Genomic DNA, 18,952 nt, shown 5'->3' with positions numbered 1-18,952 from the left:
AAGAAGAGCCTCAACCTCCAGTTCAGACACCAGTTGGAGAGATAAACCCTAAAACCACAGAGCAGATGCTGAAATCCCCAGCCAGCATGACAGTGTCACAAACAATGCTGGAACCAAGTAGTAGCCATCCATTGACAACAGTACACCTCACAGCCAAACGGAAAGACGAGCTTGCTACCAAGTCACAATAGGAGGGTGTGACTTGGTAGTATCCCAGCATGTCACAGCGAGCCACATGAAGGAAGAAGAGAATAAAACACTATAGAGACAAGCCCAGAGCTTGTCCGCCCCATAAAGAGCAGGATAAACCAACACCGCCATCTTTCACTGCAATTGGGGAATTGGCAAAGAACGATTCAATGCCAAAGAGCGGAAAAATAGGATGAATAGGTCCAGATGCCAGAGTAAACTTCAATTCAATCCAAAGTTTACCTGCAGCGATAGAACCAACCATGCCTCTGAAAGTAGCGAGAACAAGATATGGAAAGTTTATAAGGCCTCCAAATCACCTGAACCTATAAGCTCAGAAACTTGATGGGGGAGATGGGGTAGTAGTAATGATGTAATACATGAGGTAAACTGGGATAACTTGTAAATATGTTGGATAAAGGCTTAATGGGGGGGAGGTGTAGTATAAGGGTCTGTCACATGAAGGGTTAACGTGAGACTGAGTACAGTACTGCCCACACAATGACACAGGAGAACACATGAACCACACCTAGGGGTCAGTGTAGTGTTGGACAGAACTGTGTGTAGAAACAAGCATGGAGACAGCTCCTAGCTTGGATCTTTGCTGTACCTATGTATATAGTTTCTAGTAGCTAATAAATACCTACTGCTGAACTATTTAAGAATACCTTAATAAAGACCTGCTGAACAACGCTCAACACTTTATAATATTAACATATATTCAAAGTTATAGCACTATATTTTCAGAATCTTCAGCTTCAAGCACACCCAGCTTTAGGAAACTGGCAGTGTGTGCAGAAAAAGACAAAACTTGCCAAGCATCATGTGTGGGATCATTTGTTAATACTTTATTCATTGCTTTGTTTCACAAGTGTCATGCATCATAGCTGCAAGAGAGTAGCCGTCAGACTGGAAACTTTGGATCCTAGCATGTCTAAGTTCTCCAGTTGTCTAGGGAGGCAGGATTTGTGCTGAGCTGTACATTAACAAATTCCAAATTCAGATGAATTAAATTTACTGAAGGGAAACAAAGTTAGGCTGCAAATGCTGATCCCATTGGTCGTGCAGCCTCACTGTAGCAGGCATTTTTTTTTTGGATCATTCCACTTGCAAGATACCAGTTTGCTCACTATCCAAACTAAATCTAATACAGAGTTGAACGCTTATCCACTAAATCATACATCACTTATCAAAAGTCTCCTGCTGTTGCAATGTATCTGATAGTGCAACATATAGAATTCAGAAGCCTTTTTTTTCAATAAAAGGATATGTACTTTGCTGGCAAGACCAGCATTTATTGCCTATCTTTATTTGCCTTCTTGAACCACCACAGTCCAAGTAGTGAAGTGCTGTTAGGAGTTTGACCCAGCAATAGTGAAGAAACGGCAATATATTTCCAGGTTAGGATGATGTGCCACGTAGAGGGGAACTTGGTGGTCATGTTCCCATGCATCTGCTACCTGCCCTTCTTGTAAGTGAAATGCTTTTGAAAATGCCTTAATAAAGACCTGAACAATGCTCAACACTTTATAACATTAGCATATATTCAAAGTTATAGCACTATATTTTCAGAATCTTCAGCTTCAAGCACACCCAACTTTAGGAAACTGGCAGTGTGTGCAGAAAAAGACAAAAGTTTCTGTACTTTATCTAGAAGATGATACAGCAGCCACGAGGGCGTCAGTGGTAGAGGCAGCTTCTTGAGTGCTGGTGGAGCTGCACTTGTGCAGGCAAATGGAGTGTATTCCATTACACTTGTGATTTGTGCCCTGTCGATGATGGAAAAGCTTTGGGGAGCCAGGGAGTTGCTAAATTTCCAGCCTCTGACTTGCTCTTACAGCCACTGTATTTATATGGCTGGTCCAGTTAAGTTTCTGGTCAATGGTGACCCCAAGATGGTTGATAGTGGGGGATTCAACGATGGTAACCCCATTACGTGTCATACGGACATCATTTCTCATGGCAGAGTCAACAGAGAAATTTAAGTTTCGAGCAAGGAAATCCACACCATTCACTAATTAAAAACAAGCCCCAGGCTGCTAAAGAACATGACACAATGCCAAGAATTCCATTTGCATGAGAAACTGAACTACACCAAAAAGACAAAACTGGTATCGTCATTTTTTATTTCCTTCAAACTCTACATATAAATATGGGTAAAACAATGCAATGCAAACTCGTGGGGCCAAGTACCTAAACATGCTGATCACCTTGGAGCACTGGCCAACAAAGTAAACATGCTGAACTCTTTTTTAATGCTAATCAAATGCCTTGCTTCTAGTTAGGAAGTTGCATGTTAAAGTCCCATTCCAAAGACTTGAGGACAAAAGTCTAGCCTGAGTAGTACTGAGGGAGTGTTGCACTGTCGGATGTATCGTCTTTTAGATGAGTCATTGGGGTGAAGCCTCATCTACTTTCAGAGCTGGGTGCATAAGATCTCTTGGCACTATGTGAAGAAGAGTAGGGAAGTTCTTTCCGATATCCTGGCCAATATTTATCACTCAATCAACACCACAATAACAGATTATCTAGTCATTGTCACATTGCTGTTTATGGGAGCTTGCTGTGTACAGACAGGGTGCCATGTTTCCTGCATAAGGAGAGTGGCCACAGTTTAAAAGTGCTTATCGGCTGCAAGTTCTGTTGGGACATCCTGACAGTGTGAAAAGCACCATATAAATGCAAGCCTGTCTTTTTCTTCTAAATAGTGCTTATTGAATAAAGTTGCTGTAAGTCAGTCCCCAAAGACAGCAAGCAAAACCCTACTGATGACTTCCAGGATTGCCACTGCATGGGTAGGACGGGCTCAGCCTTTGTTTATTTGGCTTTCAGCCAGTTAGCAAATAAGATGAAGTATAAAGCCTACAATCTAATTCACTAAATTATAAGCAAATTTGTACCAACCAAAAAACAAGTGCTTCCATGATTATTTTTTTTTAATATAGAAATCTCAAATCCTGCATAAAACAACAAATTGTAAATTCATTTTAAAAGAAAATTAATGAGGTGGTAAACTACCTTGGCACTGAGGGATTAAAAAAAGATCATTCTTGGCTGAAGCACGACAAATACACAGTCTTATGAATGCCATGTATGCATGTATGTCAAAAAAGATGAGATTCAAAATTTTCTGACACCAGTGGAAGAGATGTTTGGACAAAACTGCTTATTAATTTCAGCACAGCTTTATTGACACCAAATACATTTACAGCATACTTCATCCGATATCTTTGATGTGAAACCACTCATTTTCATTTCTGCAACTACAGGCGTTTGTTCAAATTATGCAACATTTCAGATTACTTATATGTTGGATAACAGATTGTCTCCTTCTGCTTTGATGATTCATGAAGCTGAAATAGGTCTTAAAATTCACAGTGGAAATTAACCATAGTTAAATAAATGAGATATTTATTTATTATGGTAACTATGATTAACAGACAATTGGAATTTCTTGGCACGTTATGATTTAGAAAGTCTGATGCTGATGGGAAAGATCAATGGTAAACAAGATCAAGGCAGACAAAGAATGACCTTTTTAAAGAGCCTCACAAACTAGGCGAATGTACCACCAAAGTTGATCCATGCTTCTAGAGCAAGATTAACATGAAAGTCCATAGTTATCAATGCCCTCTTAGGGTATGGTACCTTAAGAGAGAGAGAGAGAGAGAGAGAGAGAGAGATAGAGAGAGGGAGATAGTTGATTTTATCTGGAAAGGCTGAGTGTGAACTGATCCAACAGCTTGGGTAGGTGTGGGGATTGGCTAGGAGGAAGGAGGATGGGGGAAGGGAAGAGTTCACTGGGATATTATAATTAAGAGACAAAGGAAAATAACTTTTCAACATCCTTCATAATATTTCTCATTACTAAAATGTTTCAATGACTCATGCTTGAGCAAGATACTCATTGTCTGTAATGGCATTGATGGTATCCGAGGATGCCTGAAGTCAGAGCCTGAGACCCTATACAATCAATTAAGGCTAAAGTTCTTTCCAAGTTCCTTCCTCATGTTAGAATCTATCAGGTTTCAGGGTGTTTGTTATTGGAAACATCTGTTTGAATATATTTTATCTATTTCAAAGTGATAAAAGTTTCTGCTGTTATCTACGGCATTGATATTAGGCTGAGTGCTGATAGTGGCTTACTCACGATCTGAGGCTATGGCATAAAGTTGGCAGCATTTTGGAACAAATGACTAAAACGTGAACACAAAGGTATGTCTGGAATGCAATACATAATAAGTCTATCACTACTTCAGTAGTGGACCAGTTTAATCTTACACATCTCAAGTCAAACTTTCCAGTGCAAAGATAGGCATGGGCTGTAAACAACCAATTGTTTATACAATTGTTAATACCATACAGGTAGCTAATATTTCACTAAATATTCTGAAATACTGGACAGCTTTATTTTATTTTCTATAATATATTTAGAATTTTAAATCTCTCAAATATTTGTTTTTCTAGCTATCACAAACAAAATTGAAAAATATCAAGGGAAGAATAAATATAAATAATAAAACACTCCACTGGATTTTGTTTCATCACGCCTATTCTAAAGGTGACTTATACTGCAGTATGGTTTTGTGGACAGCAGCAACATCCATCAGGTGCTGGTCTTCTTAGCGAGCATCAAACGTCTATTCTATTGTAGGGCCATCATAATGGAAACAAAATTATTGTTACTTGGAATATATATCCATGCACTTTCAGCATGGGCCACTGGCTAGTAATCAAGAACAGGATCCCTGGTCAACTTTTCTGCTCAGGAGACACTAAGGCCAGTTATATTACTTCCATGCAATCAACAAATTGCTTATACAAGCAATTAAGTTGAGGATTTTCCTAATCTGTACTCCTCAATACCATACCATGCTGCGAACGTATCCAAGGTATACCAGTGGAACAGGGCATATCCTGCACAATCTTTTGTTTCAAAAATAATATTCATCTTGTAAAGCCAAAGTAAACTACTACTAGATCTCCAGTAAACTTGATGCCAATTTGGCAGATTTAGTAGCACTTTCACCTCAAAGTCAAACGTCACAGGTTCACATCCTAGTGCAGATTTGACCACAATCCAGACTGACAATTCTGTGCAGAACTGAGGCCTTTTTTGCATTGTTAGAGGTCCCCTCTTTCAGCTAAGACTTAAACCGAGGCACTAGCTACCTGTTTAGTTGATTGAAAAGATCCCAAGGCTGCCATGTTCGCCACAAGACAACAATGATTGCACTTCAAAAGTAATCTACTAGTTGTGAAACACTCCTGAACTTCCCCCAAAGGTAGGAAAGGCACTATATAAATGAAAATTTTGTTTTTTTTAAATCAACCTGAGGTGGACTGGAAGTCTGAAAAAAAGTTGAATTTCACATTAAGATTTTTATGTGGAAGTGAAAGAATGTGTATTCTACCTAATAAACCAAATTTATACAACCTGTATAATCCTTTAAATTCTGGTGAATCTCTGCTGTGCACCTCAAAGGCCAGTATATCTTTCCTGAGGTTCGGTGGCAAAAATCAATGCAGTTCTCCAGATGGGATCTGACCAAGGTTCCGCACAACAGAAGCATTACTTCCTCATTTTTGTATTCAAACTCCTTTGACATAATACCAGTCTAGAATGTCAGCCTTTGAGTTAAACAATTTCAGATCACAACCACTGCTTCCATTTCTTCGACTCTACTGTTCCCATTTACAGCTCAGAGACCTATCATTTTTTTTTCTTGTCCCAATGCTACCCCTTTTTTATTTGCATCAGCATCCCTTCTGACATTTAATTACTCCTGCCTCAAATCCTGTCACGGACCTTCGCTTTTGTCCCTTCCTCCCTTCCCCATCTGCACTTGCTCCCAACCTATTACCTACAACATTTTCTAGTTCTGATGAAAGGTCATTGGCCTGCAACATTTACTTTGCTCCTCTCTCCACAGGCACTACCTGGCCTGCTCACTACTTCCAGAGTTTTCTGCTTATATTTTAGGTATCTAGCATCTGTATTATTTTGTCTTTGCCATCATTCCATTGTCTTTTCATTTTTTTTGTACCTGTGCATGAGCTTTTAGTGGTTTATGTAGATAGATCAACTTGCTCCATGTTTCTACCTATTGTCTGTCTGGATACCATATGTTGCTAGATTTAATTCATTCCATCATAGGTTTGTGTATTCATTTAGCCTGTTTATGTCACTTGGTAACTTTTGCTCCTATCTACAATACTAACTGTGCCTAAATTAGTACCATTTGTAAAATTAGATATAGAATTTTCTATTCCTTCAAGGTCATTACTATAAATGGTGAAAAACTGGGGCCCTGCTACGGGTCCCTGCCAAACACCATTTATCACATTCTGCCATTAGAGAATGCTTCTTTTATCCCCACTCTCTATTCCTACCTTCAAACCAATTGCTAACCCATGTCACATCTCCAATTCCGTGTGCTTTCATTTTTTGCTAATAAGATCTTAATCAAAGATAGCCTGGGAGTCCTTACAAACAACATCCACAGGCGCTCCCCTAAACAGCAAACTCTATTTACATGGCACCTTTACCATAATAAAATATCTCAAGGCACATCACAGGAGTATTGTAAAGCAAGATTTGACATCAAGCCGCTTGAGGAGTTATTGGAGCAGATGACCTTAGTAGCTTAGTAATGGAGGCAGTTTTAAAGAGCATCTTAATGGAGGAAAATGAGGCGGACAGGTTTGGGGAGGGAATTCCTGAGTTTCAGCCTTGGCAGCTGAAGACACAGCCACCTATTGTGGAGTAGTTAAAATCAGGGATGCGCAAGAGGGTAGAATTAGAGCAGACAGAGGTCTTGGAGGGCTGTGGGGCTAGGAGATTACAGAGGTAGAGCAAGGTGAGATCATGGAGGCATTTGAGAACTAGGATGAGAATTTTAAGATTGAGGAGTTGTGTAAGCTGGAGCCAGTGTTGGGGTTGGTGCAAGGGCAGAGGCAGCAAAGTTTGCATGACTCCAAATTTGCAAAGGGCACAGTGTGAGAAACCAGCCAGGAGTGGATTGAAATAATAAAATCCAGAGTTAACAAAGGCATAGATAAGGGTGTCAGCAGCAGATGAGCTGAGATTGGAACAGAGTTGGGTAATGTTGCAGAGGTGGAAATCAGTGGTCTTAGTGATGGCAAAAATAAGAGGTTGGAGGCTTACCTTGGCTATCCACCATGCTAATGGCCACTTCAGAATTCAGTTGTATTAGACAAAATCTACCCTTCACAAATCTCTTTGATCAACTCACACTTGTCTAGGTGTTCAGTCACCCTGTCTCTGATAAGAGATGTCAGTAACTTCTACACCACTGATAGTATACTGGCAGCAGGTCCATGGTTGCCTGGTCTCTCCACAGCTGTCCTCCAAAAGAAAAAGTACATGCATCTGTATTATTCTTAGCTCTTATTAATTATGGTGACTGGGAGAGGAGGTATTGACTTGTGGAAACAAGCAGTTCTACAAATAACAAGAAAAGATTTCCTTAAGGAAATCAATACACCTTCTTGAAGTGATCGTTTGAGACCGCAAAATGTTTAAACGCAGAGAAAAATGAATAGATCATGATGCCCTGTGTGAGAAGCAAAGAAAGGACAATAAATAAACGACTTTAAAAATTTAACAAAAATAAACTCCTGTTACAAAAAAAGATTCTTTCAAATTATGCAATTGTAAACTTTGCAAATGATGCACATTGATAAGTTAAAAATCATACTACCCAATAATACTCACTTGAGGTTATATACATCAAAAACATAATGACATGCTAATTAAACCTAACTTGTTGATTTATATTTCATAGCCTGCCTTTTTAACTCAAATTCTGTAAATTACAGTACCATTTTAAGGTAAAGTTCAGCCCCAATATTCAGATTCTGATACAACATTCATGCCAGTTCAGAATTCCTAACACAATAATCAAAAAAGGAATGAAACCGGACAGACCACCTGGCATCGACCTAGGCACTGGAAAAGACAATCGCAAATTCAGCCTTATCAACCCAACAAATTCCTTCTTACCAACATCTGGGGGCTAGTGCCAAAATTGGGAGAGCTGTCTCACAGACTAGTCAAACAACAGCCTGACAGTCATCCTCACAGAATCACACCTTACAGATAATGTCCCAGATGCCACCATCACCATCTCTGGGTATGTCCTGTCCCACCAGCAGTGGTATACAGTCAGAAGGGAGTTGCCCTGGGAGTCCTCAACATCGACTCTGGACCCATGAATGCTCATGGCATCAGGTCAAACATGGGCAAGGAAACCTCTTGCTCATTACCACATACCGCCCTCCCTCAGCTGATGAATCGTGCTCTTCCATGTTGACCACCGCTTGGAGGAAGCACTGACGGTGGCAAGGGCATGGAATATGCTCTGCGTGTGGGACTTGAATGCCCATCACCAAGAGTGGTTTGGTAACACCATGACTGGCCGAGTCCTAAAGGACATAGCTGCTAGCCTGGGTCTGCGGCAGGTGGTGAGCGAACCAACAAGAGGGAAAACCAAACTTGACCTCATCCTCACCAACCTCCCTGCCGCAGATACATCTGTCCATGACAGTATCATTAAGAGTGACCACCGCACGTTGTAGAGACAAAGTCCCGCCTTCACATTAAGGATACCCTCCATCATGTTGTGCAGCACTACCACTGTGCTAAGTGGGATAGATGTCAAACAGATCTAGCAACTCAAAATTGGGCATCAGCAGCAGAATTATACTCAAACACAATCTGTAATTTCATGGCCCAGCATGTCCCCCCCATTCTACCATTACCATCAAGTCAGGGGATCAACCCTAGCTCAATGAAGGAGTGCAGGAGGGCATGCCAGGATCAGCAGCAGGCATACCTAAAAATGAGGCCTCAACCCAGTAAAGCTATAATACAGGACTACGTGCATGCCAAACAGCACAAGCAGCAAGTGATAGACAGAGCTAAGTGCTCCTGCAACCAACAGATCAGATCTAAGCTCTGCAGTCCTGCCACATCCAGTCGTGAATGATGGAGGGCAATTAAACAATTCACTGGAGGAGGAGGCTCCACAAATAATGACGGGGGAGCCCAGCACATCAGTGCAAAAGATAAGACTGAAGCATTTGCTACAATATTCAACCAGAAGTGCTGAGTGGGTGATCCATCATGGCCTCCTCCAGAGGATCCCAGCATCACAGATGCCAGTCTTCAGCCAATTCGATTGACTCCATGTGACACCAAGAAATGGCTGAAGGCACTAGATAGTGCAAAGGCTATGGGCCCTGACAATATTCTGGCAACAGAACTGAAGACTTGTGCTCCAGAACTTGTCGCGCCCCTGGCCAAGTTGTTCCAGTACAGCTACAATACTAGCATCTACCGGGCAATGAGGAAAATTGCCCAGGTATGTCCTGTACACAAAATGCAGGACAAATCCAACCTGGCCAATTACCACCCCATCAGTCTACTCTCCATCATCGGTAAAGTAATGGAAGGGGTCATCAGCAGTGCTATCAACCGGCACTTGCTCAGCAATAACCTGCTCAGAGACGCCCAGTTTGGGTTCTGCCAGGGCCACTCAGCTCCTGACTTCATTACAGCCTTGGTTCAAACATGGACAAAAGAGCTGAACTCCCAAGGTGAGGTGAGAGTGACTGCCCTTGACATCAAGGCTACATTTGACCAAAGGAGCCCAAGCAAAACTGGAGTCAATAGGAATCAGGGGGAAAACTCTCTGCTAGTTGGAGTCATTCCTAGCACAAAGGAAGATGGTTGTGGTTGTTAGAGGTCAGTCATCTCAGCTCCATGACATCACTGCAGGAGTACCTCAGGGTAGTGTCCTCAGCCAAACAATCTTCAGTTGCTTCATCAACAATCTTCCTTCCATCATAAGGTCAGAAGTGGGGATGCTCGCTGATGATTGCAATATTCAGTAGCATATGGAACTCCTCAGATACTGAAGCAGTGCATGTCAAAATGATGCAAGACCTGGACAATATCCAGGCATGAGGTGACAAGTGGCAAGTAACATTCACACCACACAAGTGCCAGGCAATGACCATCTCCAACCAGAGAGAATCTAACCATCACTCCTTGATGTTTAATGGCATTACCATCTGAATCCCCCACTATCAACATCCTGGGGATTACCATTGACCAGAAACTGAACTGGACCAGCCAAATCAATACTGTAGCTATAAGAGCAGGTCAGAGGCTAGGGATTGTGTGACAATTAACTCACCTCCTGACTCCCCAAAGCCTGTCCACCATCTACAAAGCACAAGTCAGGAGTGTGATGGAATACTCTCCACTTGTGGGAGCTGCACTCATCCAGCCAACACTCAAGAAGCTTAACACCATCCAGGACAAAGCAGCCTGATTGATTGGCACCACATCCACAAACATTCACCCCCTCCACCACCGATGCACAGGAATTCACCAAGGCTCCTTCAACAGCACCTTCCAAACCTACAACCACTACCATCTAGAAGGACAAGGGCAGCAGGTAGATGGGAACACCACAATCTGTAAATTCCCCTCCAAGTCATTTACCATCCTGACCTGGAAATATATCACCGTTCCTTCTCTGTCGCTGGGTCAAAATCCTGGAACTCCCTTCCTAACAGCACTGTGGGTGTACCTACACCATATGGACTACAGTGGTTCAAGAAGGCAACTCAACACCACCTTCTCAAGGGCAACTAGGGATGGGCAATAAATGCTGGCCCAGTCAGCAAAGCCCACATCCCATGAATGAATAAAATTTTAAAAAATCTAACAAATGTGACAGGGTTGATCAACACACCGCTCCTGTTCATCAATACAACTCCAACCTCGCCTTATAGCTGAATCATGCTAGCAATATAAAATATTGTTAGTCACCCACATCACTTAGATCTTTCGCACAGAAAAAAAGCACTCCTCTACAACAAGTGCAATAGTTTTGTCTGAATAAACATGCATCGTATTATTTTAATCACATTGATAATTCATATTATTTATAGTTTTAAGATGCAATAAACATGCATTTTTAGAATATCCGTTTAAAATGACTGCATTGTATTACAAAGTCTCAGCACATGAGATATAAATATATAGGTCCAAACAAACTTAAAAGCAGATATCTCAAACGACAACAAGATCACGAAACTAAAATGTTGCATAAATATTACTTTTGGTAGATTTTCCCTTACAACACACTGTAAGCTTAAATGTTTGAATTTGGGCAGTAGGCTCAATAGAAAGTCACAAATTTCGCTGATGCTTGCTTTGTGGAGAGAAGGGAGGGCTGCCCAGGAAAAATACAGGCATTTCCCCCCAAGTGAGTTTATAATATCTAGGTTGCTGCGGTTAATGGCAATTTTCAGATCAGATTTTGGACAAAGAAACGTCTTCAGTTATTTAAAGCAATAATGCCCGGTGTAATATATTACAGTGGACCAACCACTTGACATAAATGCACAACTCAGAGCAAGGCTGGCCTAGCACATCTGCTTGATGTTGTAAAGTTCACTAGACTTGACCTTTTATCCTCTAACCATTCAAAATTGCTAAAAGATGACTGAAAAATAAAACAAAGCTTTTTTTCTACAAGCGATTTACAGCATTTTGTAAGCTTTAAACAAATTACTTCGACTAAATGAAACTTAGGAAGGTATGCTATAATCAAATTAACTGAATCAAAATTCCTACTAGCTTCAAATTGAACAACTTGTCAATTCAAATAACTAGATATTGATGTTTCAACTAGAAAGTGACCAGTCCCCTTTTAGGTCAAGGACTCTCTGGTAAGCTATCTTGTTAATTTTGCCAATGCCAATATGTTAACAAAGGGCAAAGTTATACAAAAACAAGCAATTTAATCATGGGGGAGTGTGGGCAAGGTGAAAGAGTGAGACAAGGCCAAAACGAATTGGCACATTCTGCAAGACAAATAGAATAATAGGTAATGGTTTTGGAAATATCCATGATCCAGAACAATATGCGGTGTTGCCAAAGGGGATAAAATTGTATACAGGCTACAGGTGGAGGTTTTTAATAAAATAAGCTGTCTTAGAATTTTGGTTTCGAATATGTCGAAATTAGATTTGATCAACTATTAAAACAAACAAATTAAAACAAGCTTGATGAGTATTAGAGGAGTCCAAAGTACATAAATGTTCAGAAATTAGAACTGCATCCATACCTGATGTGGATAATGTGCACACATTGGTGTTGCTTGTGAGGTAAACAACAAATGGTTCTGATAAACTGCTGAAACCATTCAGATACCTTTTTCATAGACACTAGAGCTGCTATCTGTTCTATGTTACTAAAAATGATCAGGAATGTCACTGGTACAACTCAGTCAACTGTGTTTGCAGCAGTAGCCCAAGCATTATGCCTCCCATTTTCTGATAACTTGCACAATTCTGATGGTTTCATTTATACAAACATTCTAAATTTATTTCCTGCAAAAAAGAATGAAAAGAAAGGATGCCCAAATGCATACCACCGGATCCCAAAATATCTATACCCATGTGCATAAATAAACTGTTGTCACCAACCTAATTACTACAAAACATCATAACAGGGTACTCGTTGGAAACAACCAAGCCTACATCATATATGTGGGCTTCCTCCATGTCCTTTCATTTGGAAATGATCAGGGAACTCCTAAAAGTAATGTAGAGCATCCCTTTCAATTAGTGCACTCCACATGGCTCAATGAAGTGACAGTATGAGTTTTATTTTTCAATATTCTATTTCACAAGTTTTTAATTCCAGTAGGCAAAATAAACAAAAATATGCCAAACAAACCCACCTTTATTCTGCCATTAACACCTACTCTGCCCAAGCTATGTTCCATGACATCTTTGTCATTTTATCTCCCCCACATCTAACCTATCCCTGACCTTCTCTTTTGCGCCAACTCCCCTTCCCCTCCCCCTTCTTCAACAGCATAAAACCTATCACATTTCTACCTCTCCTCAGTTCAAAGAGTCATATTGGACTTGAAACATTAACTCTGTTTCTCGCCACAGATGCTGCCAGACATGCTGAGGTTTTCCATCAGTTTCTGTTTTTAAGTCACCACAGTCACTCATGTAATTCCCAGCAGCTTGATATCAAATAACACCTACAAATATCTTACACCAAATACCTGCTGAGTTTTGCAAGTGGGGAGATTACCTATTTTTTAACAAAAGTTAGCAAGTGTTAATTTAGTTTCCCCAAAATAATATCTGAATTATATAACTGAAAACTGTTACCCTTTTCTAATTCCTGTTTATTCTAATAGAACAGCAATTAATAAAAGACTTGCATTTATATAGCACATTTCATAACATCAGGTCACCCCAAAGCATTTTACAGGCAATTAGGTACTTGTGAAGTATAGTCACTAATGTATGCACCCGCCAATTGCTAGGTCCCAAACAAGATGAGATAACAATCATATAATCAATTTTCAAATAGCACTGATTGAGTGAGGACACAAGGGTGTTAGGACACAAATAGAGTTGCTTGGCTAGGACACAAGGGATAATTCACCCACTGTTCTTTGAAGTGCTATGGGACCTCTTCCATCTGAAAGACAGCATCCCTAACATTGCAGCACTCCTTCACTACTGCACTATCAGCCAAGAACACATGCTCATGGCTCTGGGCTGAGACGTGAATCCACAACTTTGACTCAGAGGCTAGGGTGCTGTGGTTGACAGCTGCACTGCTGCTGATGGTTAGAAACAAATTTTAACATCAACATTTATGTAAAGCTGACATTTAATAAGCAAAATTAATTCAGTCTGATAGTTTGAATTATTTGCAAACGTAATCTTCCTTGCAATTAGTATGTAGTCATCCCTCAGTATTACTGCAATAACAGTGAAACAAAATCTATAAATTATTTCAAGACCACAGAAACATGCAGCCTGAATTGCTGGCACATTCCTCCTGAAGGCACATTGCAGTCAAGAAGCACAGCTACTTCATAAACTATGCATGAGAACATGCACTCTCATAAAATGTTTGAGATTGTACACCTACATTTTCAATGGCCTCTTAGAATCTATGAATGCACAGCTATATGTAAAGTAGCTTCATAAAATACATTCTTGCAAACCCAGTAAGTAAAAAAGTTTAATAAAAAAAGCAACAGGAGGCCTGGATGACAATACTCAGCAAGTTTCATATAGGATGGCAAAACTCCATATTTTCAGATGATACTTTGATGATATGTTCTACCTATTCATTCACAAGTGTAACTCTTTGCATGATTGAGTGATGGCAGTACACCACAAACAGACTGAACACTACTTATTCCACAGGAGATTAATACCAAGTCCAAAGGCATTTTCCAACCAATTTCACATAGAATAGGATCATAGAATGGTTACAGCACAGAGGGAGGCCATTCAGCCTATGCAAGAGCAATGTAGTTGGTCCCATACCCCCCACCCTTTATCTAGTAGCCTTGTATTTTGTTCCCCTTCAGGTGATGATCCAATTCCCTTTTGAAAGCCATGACTGAATATGCCTCCACCATCCATTCAAGCAATGCAACATAGATCATGACCACTTGCTGCGGGAAAAGACTTTTCTTCATGTCACCTTTGGTTCTTTTGCCAATCATTTTAAATCTGTGTTCTCTAGTTCACAATCCTTTCGCTAATGGGAACAGTTTCTCCTCACCTGCTCTGACTAGACCTTTCATGATTTTAAGCAGCTCTATCAAATCTCCTATCAACCTTCTCTGCTCTAAGGAGAACAATACCAGCCTCTCCCATTTATCCATGTAACTGAAGTTCCTCATCCCTGGAACCATTCTCATAAATCTTTTCTGCACCCTCTCTAAAGCCTTCACATCTTTCCTAAAGTGTGGTGCCTGGAATTGGTCAGAGTACTCCAGTTGAGGTTGAACCAGGGCTTAATATAGATTTGTTCTAATTTTCTTGTTTTTGTACTCTATGCCTCTACTTATATACAGATGAGTGTGTTAGATGATAACACAAATAATGAATTATTGATTTTAATTTTACTGCTGTGAATTATCACATTGGTAGACTGTTATTTCCATGCCTATCAGGAAAACTGCATGTTTGCCACATGATTTTATTTTGTTTCTGTGCAGTTACATTCTACGACTGGTATGAATGAGGATGTTTTTTTTTTAAATGCCCATATCAAAAGCTCACTGTCAAGACACATTTTAATTAAAAGAGGATATGATTTAAAAAAGCCCTATTACATGATAGAGAAGAAACATGAATTTGAAGGTAGGTGTATGTATGTGGGCATGTTACAGTCCAAACCAAGGAATTCAATGATCAGAGACAAAACAAAACATAATAGCTAGAAACAAGGCAGCAGCCTGTTTTCAATAAACAGAGGCTACTCCAAACTAGTCCCTGAGATATATTTCATATTCCATTAGAGAGCTGGTCTCAATGAGTTGGGAAGGTCAAGTCAGGTCACAAGCAGAGAATTGTTTTCACATCCCACTGGTGATTCTAATTATTATGTCCATGCCAGCTTTATTTAAAAAAAATACAATTTCAATAAGTTCCTTTTACATAGACGAGTTTCCATGGTGGCAGAACAGTGGTGCAGCAAGCTACGCATACACATACATATAATATAATGGTGTGTAATACCATCCAAATAGCCCTGACAGAAGGCTGTGCCATTCGTCTGACATCAAAGAACCCACATGTTGCCATATTGAATGGATGTTTTTAACAACTTCTGATGTTTACTTACCCGGCATTTTTTTATGCATATGTATTTTCTGGACAGAGACATATGGTGTACAAGAGACCAACAACCTGAAGTGTTAACGCTCACTGAAGTCTGCAGATTTCACCAAGGCAAGGAGGGTTCAAAACAAACTCAATGCCTATAAGTCTCCACTACCCACTCATCACATACAATTCGACCGACTTCAAGACCTTTGATATGCATACCTACCATCTCCAAAAGCAATGCAAAATTCACGCTTTCACCCTTAGCACCGCAAAAGCTAGAATATGCTTTAAACACTTCAATCCCTCAGCTCTCCATCGGAGTTTCCGGAGACCTGTGCCCTCTAACGTCAGATACAGAAAATGTAATGTGCTAAAATGTTACGTGAATTTAAACATAACAGACGGGCTTTTCTTCTACAGCGATTTAGGCTTTGCTCATGCCAATCTTTCCTGCCCAAATCTGGTTACACAAAGCACTGCGTATTTGCAAATAGCCAAAACATACTTAGAGGGAAAACAAAAATCTCCTCTGAATCAATGCATACAATTGGCATTGAAACTCCACGCATGTTCCGCGAATGATATTAAAATACTGCGCTTTCATACAGGATTTAATATCCCGGTTTATCCCACAGGAGCAAATCATACTGTAACGGAAATAATCGGACCTTAGTTAACATCCATAGGTCCACACCGGTAACACAAATGTAACCTCTGGGGGTGGGGGGGGGGGGGGGCAACATAAATATGCATATGTATCTTTGTATCACAATCAAATACAGTGACCACTATACAGTGAATTCACTGCAGGAATTGCCAAATGGTTCGTATTGTTGTTAAATCTATTTTTTGGACCTCATTCATTTGAGACACAAAACCCTCACTTAGAAAAATAAAACAAGAGTAGTTAAGATAGCCCCTATGTGACGTGCATCACCAGGCGAACGTGATGTACAGATAGTAATGCAACGAAAGCCTCTTTCCCCTAGCTGTCTCAGACGTATTGCAGCTCATTAAAAGGGGTGGATTTGCATTAAAAAATAAAATGCAAATGGAGAAATACGTTGGAAATCAGTCGCACGAAGGCTATACCAATGTCCCTCCTCCTCGCAATGCACACTAACCTTTAATATAAGATGGTTAACCCGCGCTTGTATGCGGCTGAGAGATGCCAAATGTGAAGCAAATCGCTCATCTACCGTAACCCTCTTGGATCTCGCAGGCAAAATACAGTCAATTAACACCCTTCAAGCTACCCAGCAAATCGATAATCTGCACACGTTAAGTATCTGATATATAATCTGGATTTGTTGGGCAGGCTCTATACATGAATACATATGCATTTATACACCTAAGCACATTATATATAAAATTACAGACGCGGGGAAAGAATATCATTTCAGACAAATCTGGTATCACTGGTTGGATAAAATGTCAGGGTCCTCCTTTGCATTGAATCCGTGTTGCTGCACAATCCGAAAAAAAAGATTCTTACACTGAGAAATCAGTACGTGATGTCAATGCACAACATTTCAATTTAAATAACAGCACATCTCCACCCTCCTCGCCAGCCACCCCCCAAAAATAAAGGTCAAAATGGAGTGAGAGGGTGAAAATGTAGAGCACGGATGTGTGATTTCACCAAAACCTGCCATTGCTGTAAATGCCAGCCCTTCTGCTGTTCGCACTCAATCAATTAACTCAAGAACTCGCGCAGTAAAACATTTACATCTCACCAGGAAATCCCTCAGCCTTTCTCAACAAGTCATGAAAAAAGTGTTCCTGGTTTCTTCACCCCCCCCCCCCCTTTTTCTAATTGCAAAATTAATTTATTTGCTTATTCCCCCCCCCCCCCTTCCAAATGCCTTTCTCTTCCTCCACCAAATGTAAGAGCCCCAGCGCATCGCCTCTCTCCTTTTTGTGTGTGTTACCTTCTCTGGCTTTTAACAAGACCGTGTTGGCGACTATATTCTCCAGCTCCATTGACTTGCAGAGATATGCGGCTCAGGAAATGCTCTCCTTTCCCCCTGCTTGCTGTCAGCCTGCTTGTCTCTGTCTCTAAGACTGCCGGCTGAGCCGCCCGCCTTCCCTTCGCGTGTCCCCGCTGTGTCGGATACAACTAGGGCACCGGGACATCACACACACACATAGACTGGAAGCAACTGGCCGCCGAACTCGCCCAACCCCTTCCCCCCCCCCCTCTCTGATGTTCTCAGTTCCTCTGTTTGGGGGGTACCCTCCCGGCCTGCAGGGGGGCGCATGCGCCACTTCGCATATTATCGCCCCCTCCACTGCGCAGCCGCCGCCTCCGCCAGCATTGTGGGAGTTGTAGTCCTTTCTCTGGACCACTTCAAAACCCTCATCAATACAGTGCTTCCAGTATTGGGGCGGAGGGTAAGAGCTCTGATCATCAAAGATAGTACCAACATACTTATAAGCCCAAATATAAGCCACTTAACACTCCCAAAAAGTGGCTGGTTTTCAGCTAGCTAGATGTCAAGGTCCACAACTATGCCTTGTTCGAACACGTTTTATATCCTCATAGGCAAGATTGGTTGTGTTCATTCGAAATTATTTTTCTTTCCGTGTATTCAAACTGTGCAGGGCAATTTGATGCAATACAAAGGCATCCAAAAGAAATTTAGGGACCAGCAAAGGTAAAATCTCACACCACTTCAACTTCATTTACACAGCCTGCATTGTAACAACAACAAGCCCACGTAAAGTCAAAGTTAAAGCATTTAGGTTGTTTGGAAACATTTTTAACCTCATCTTTTTCATCTTTTTTTCATTTAGAAGAGAACCAACAGGCCAGTCAATTTTCAGCTGTTTACATTTAATTGATATTCAGATGCTGGTAGCTGAAGTTCTGCACATCCATGCTTGTTCAAACATGTAGAACTTTCCCAGTGAAAGAGTGATATAATCAAACTTGGGTCTGCTTTCTCTTCACTATGCCATTCACGCACCCTGAACTCATTCCCTTTCGGATGGGACTTCTCATCAGTATGAGGCTCTGAAACCTCCCTCAGGACCCTTTTTCTCACAATAGGAGTAA

At 40.8% G+C, this 18,952-nt stretch overlaps 1 protein-coding gene across 2 annotated transcripts in view; it reads right to left on the bottom strand.

Moving 5' to 3' along the window:
• The window catches only part of LOC121289542 (G protein-coupled receptor kinase 5-like), a 272,949-nt gene extending 254,870 nt beyond the window's left edge, over window positions 1–18,079 (bottom strand). The window contains exon 1 of one of the 2 annotated variants that reach the window (XM_041209047.1): window positions 17,826–18,079. In XM_041209047.1, the coding sequence (XP_041064981.1) occupies window positions 17,826–17,877 (52 nt within the window). In that variant the 5' untranslated portion in view covers window positions 17,878–18,079. The remainder of the gene's footprint in view (window positions 1–17,825) is intronic. The other variant, XM_041209049.1, reaches the window with a different exon arrangement.
• Window positions 18,080–18,952: the final 873 nt, after the last annotated feature.

The sequence above is a fragment of the Carcharodon carcharias genome, chromosome 17 (genome assembly GCF_017639515.1).
Source record: "Carcharodon carcharias isolate sCarCar2 chromosome 17, sCarCar2.pri, whole genome shotgun sequence".
NCBI classification, from domain to species: domain Eukaryota; kingdom Metazoa; phylum Chordata; class Chondrichthyes; order Lamniformes; family Lamnidae; genus Carcharodon; species Carcharodon carcharias.
Note: the sequence above shows the minus strand (reverse complement) of the source record. Positions and strands in the feature narration are given on the sequence as shown.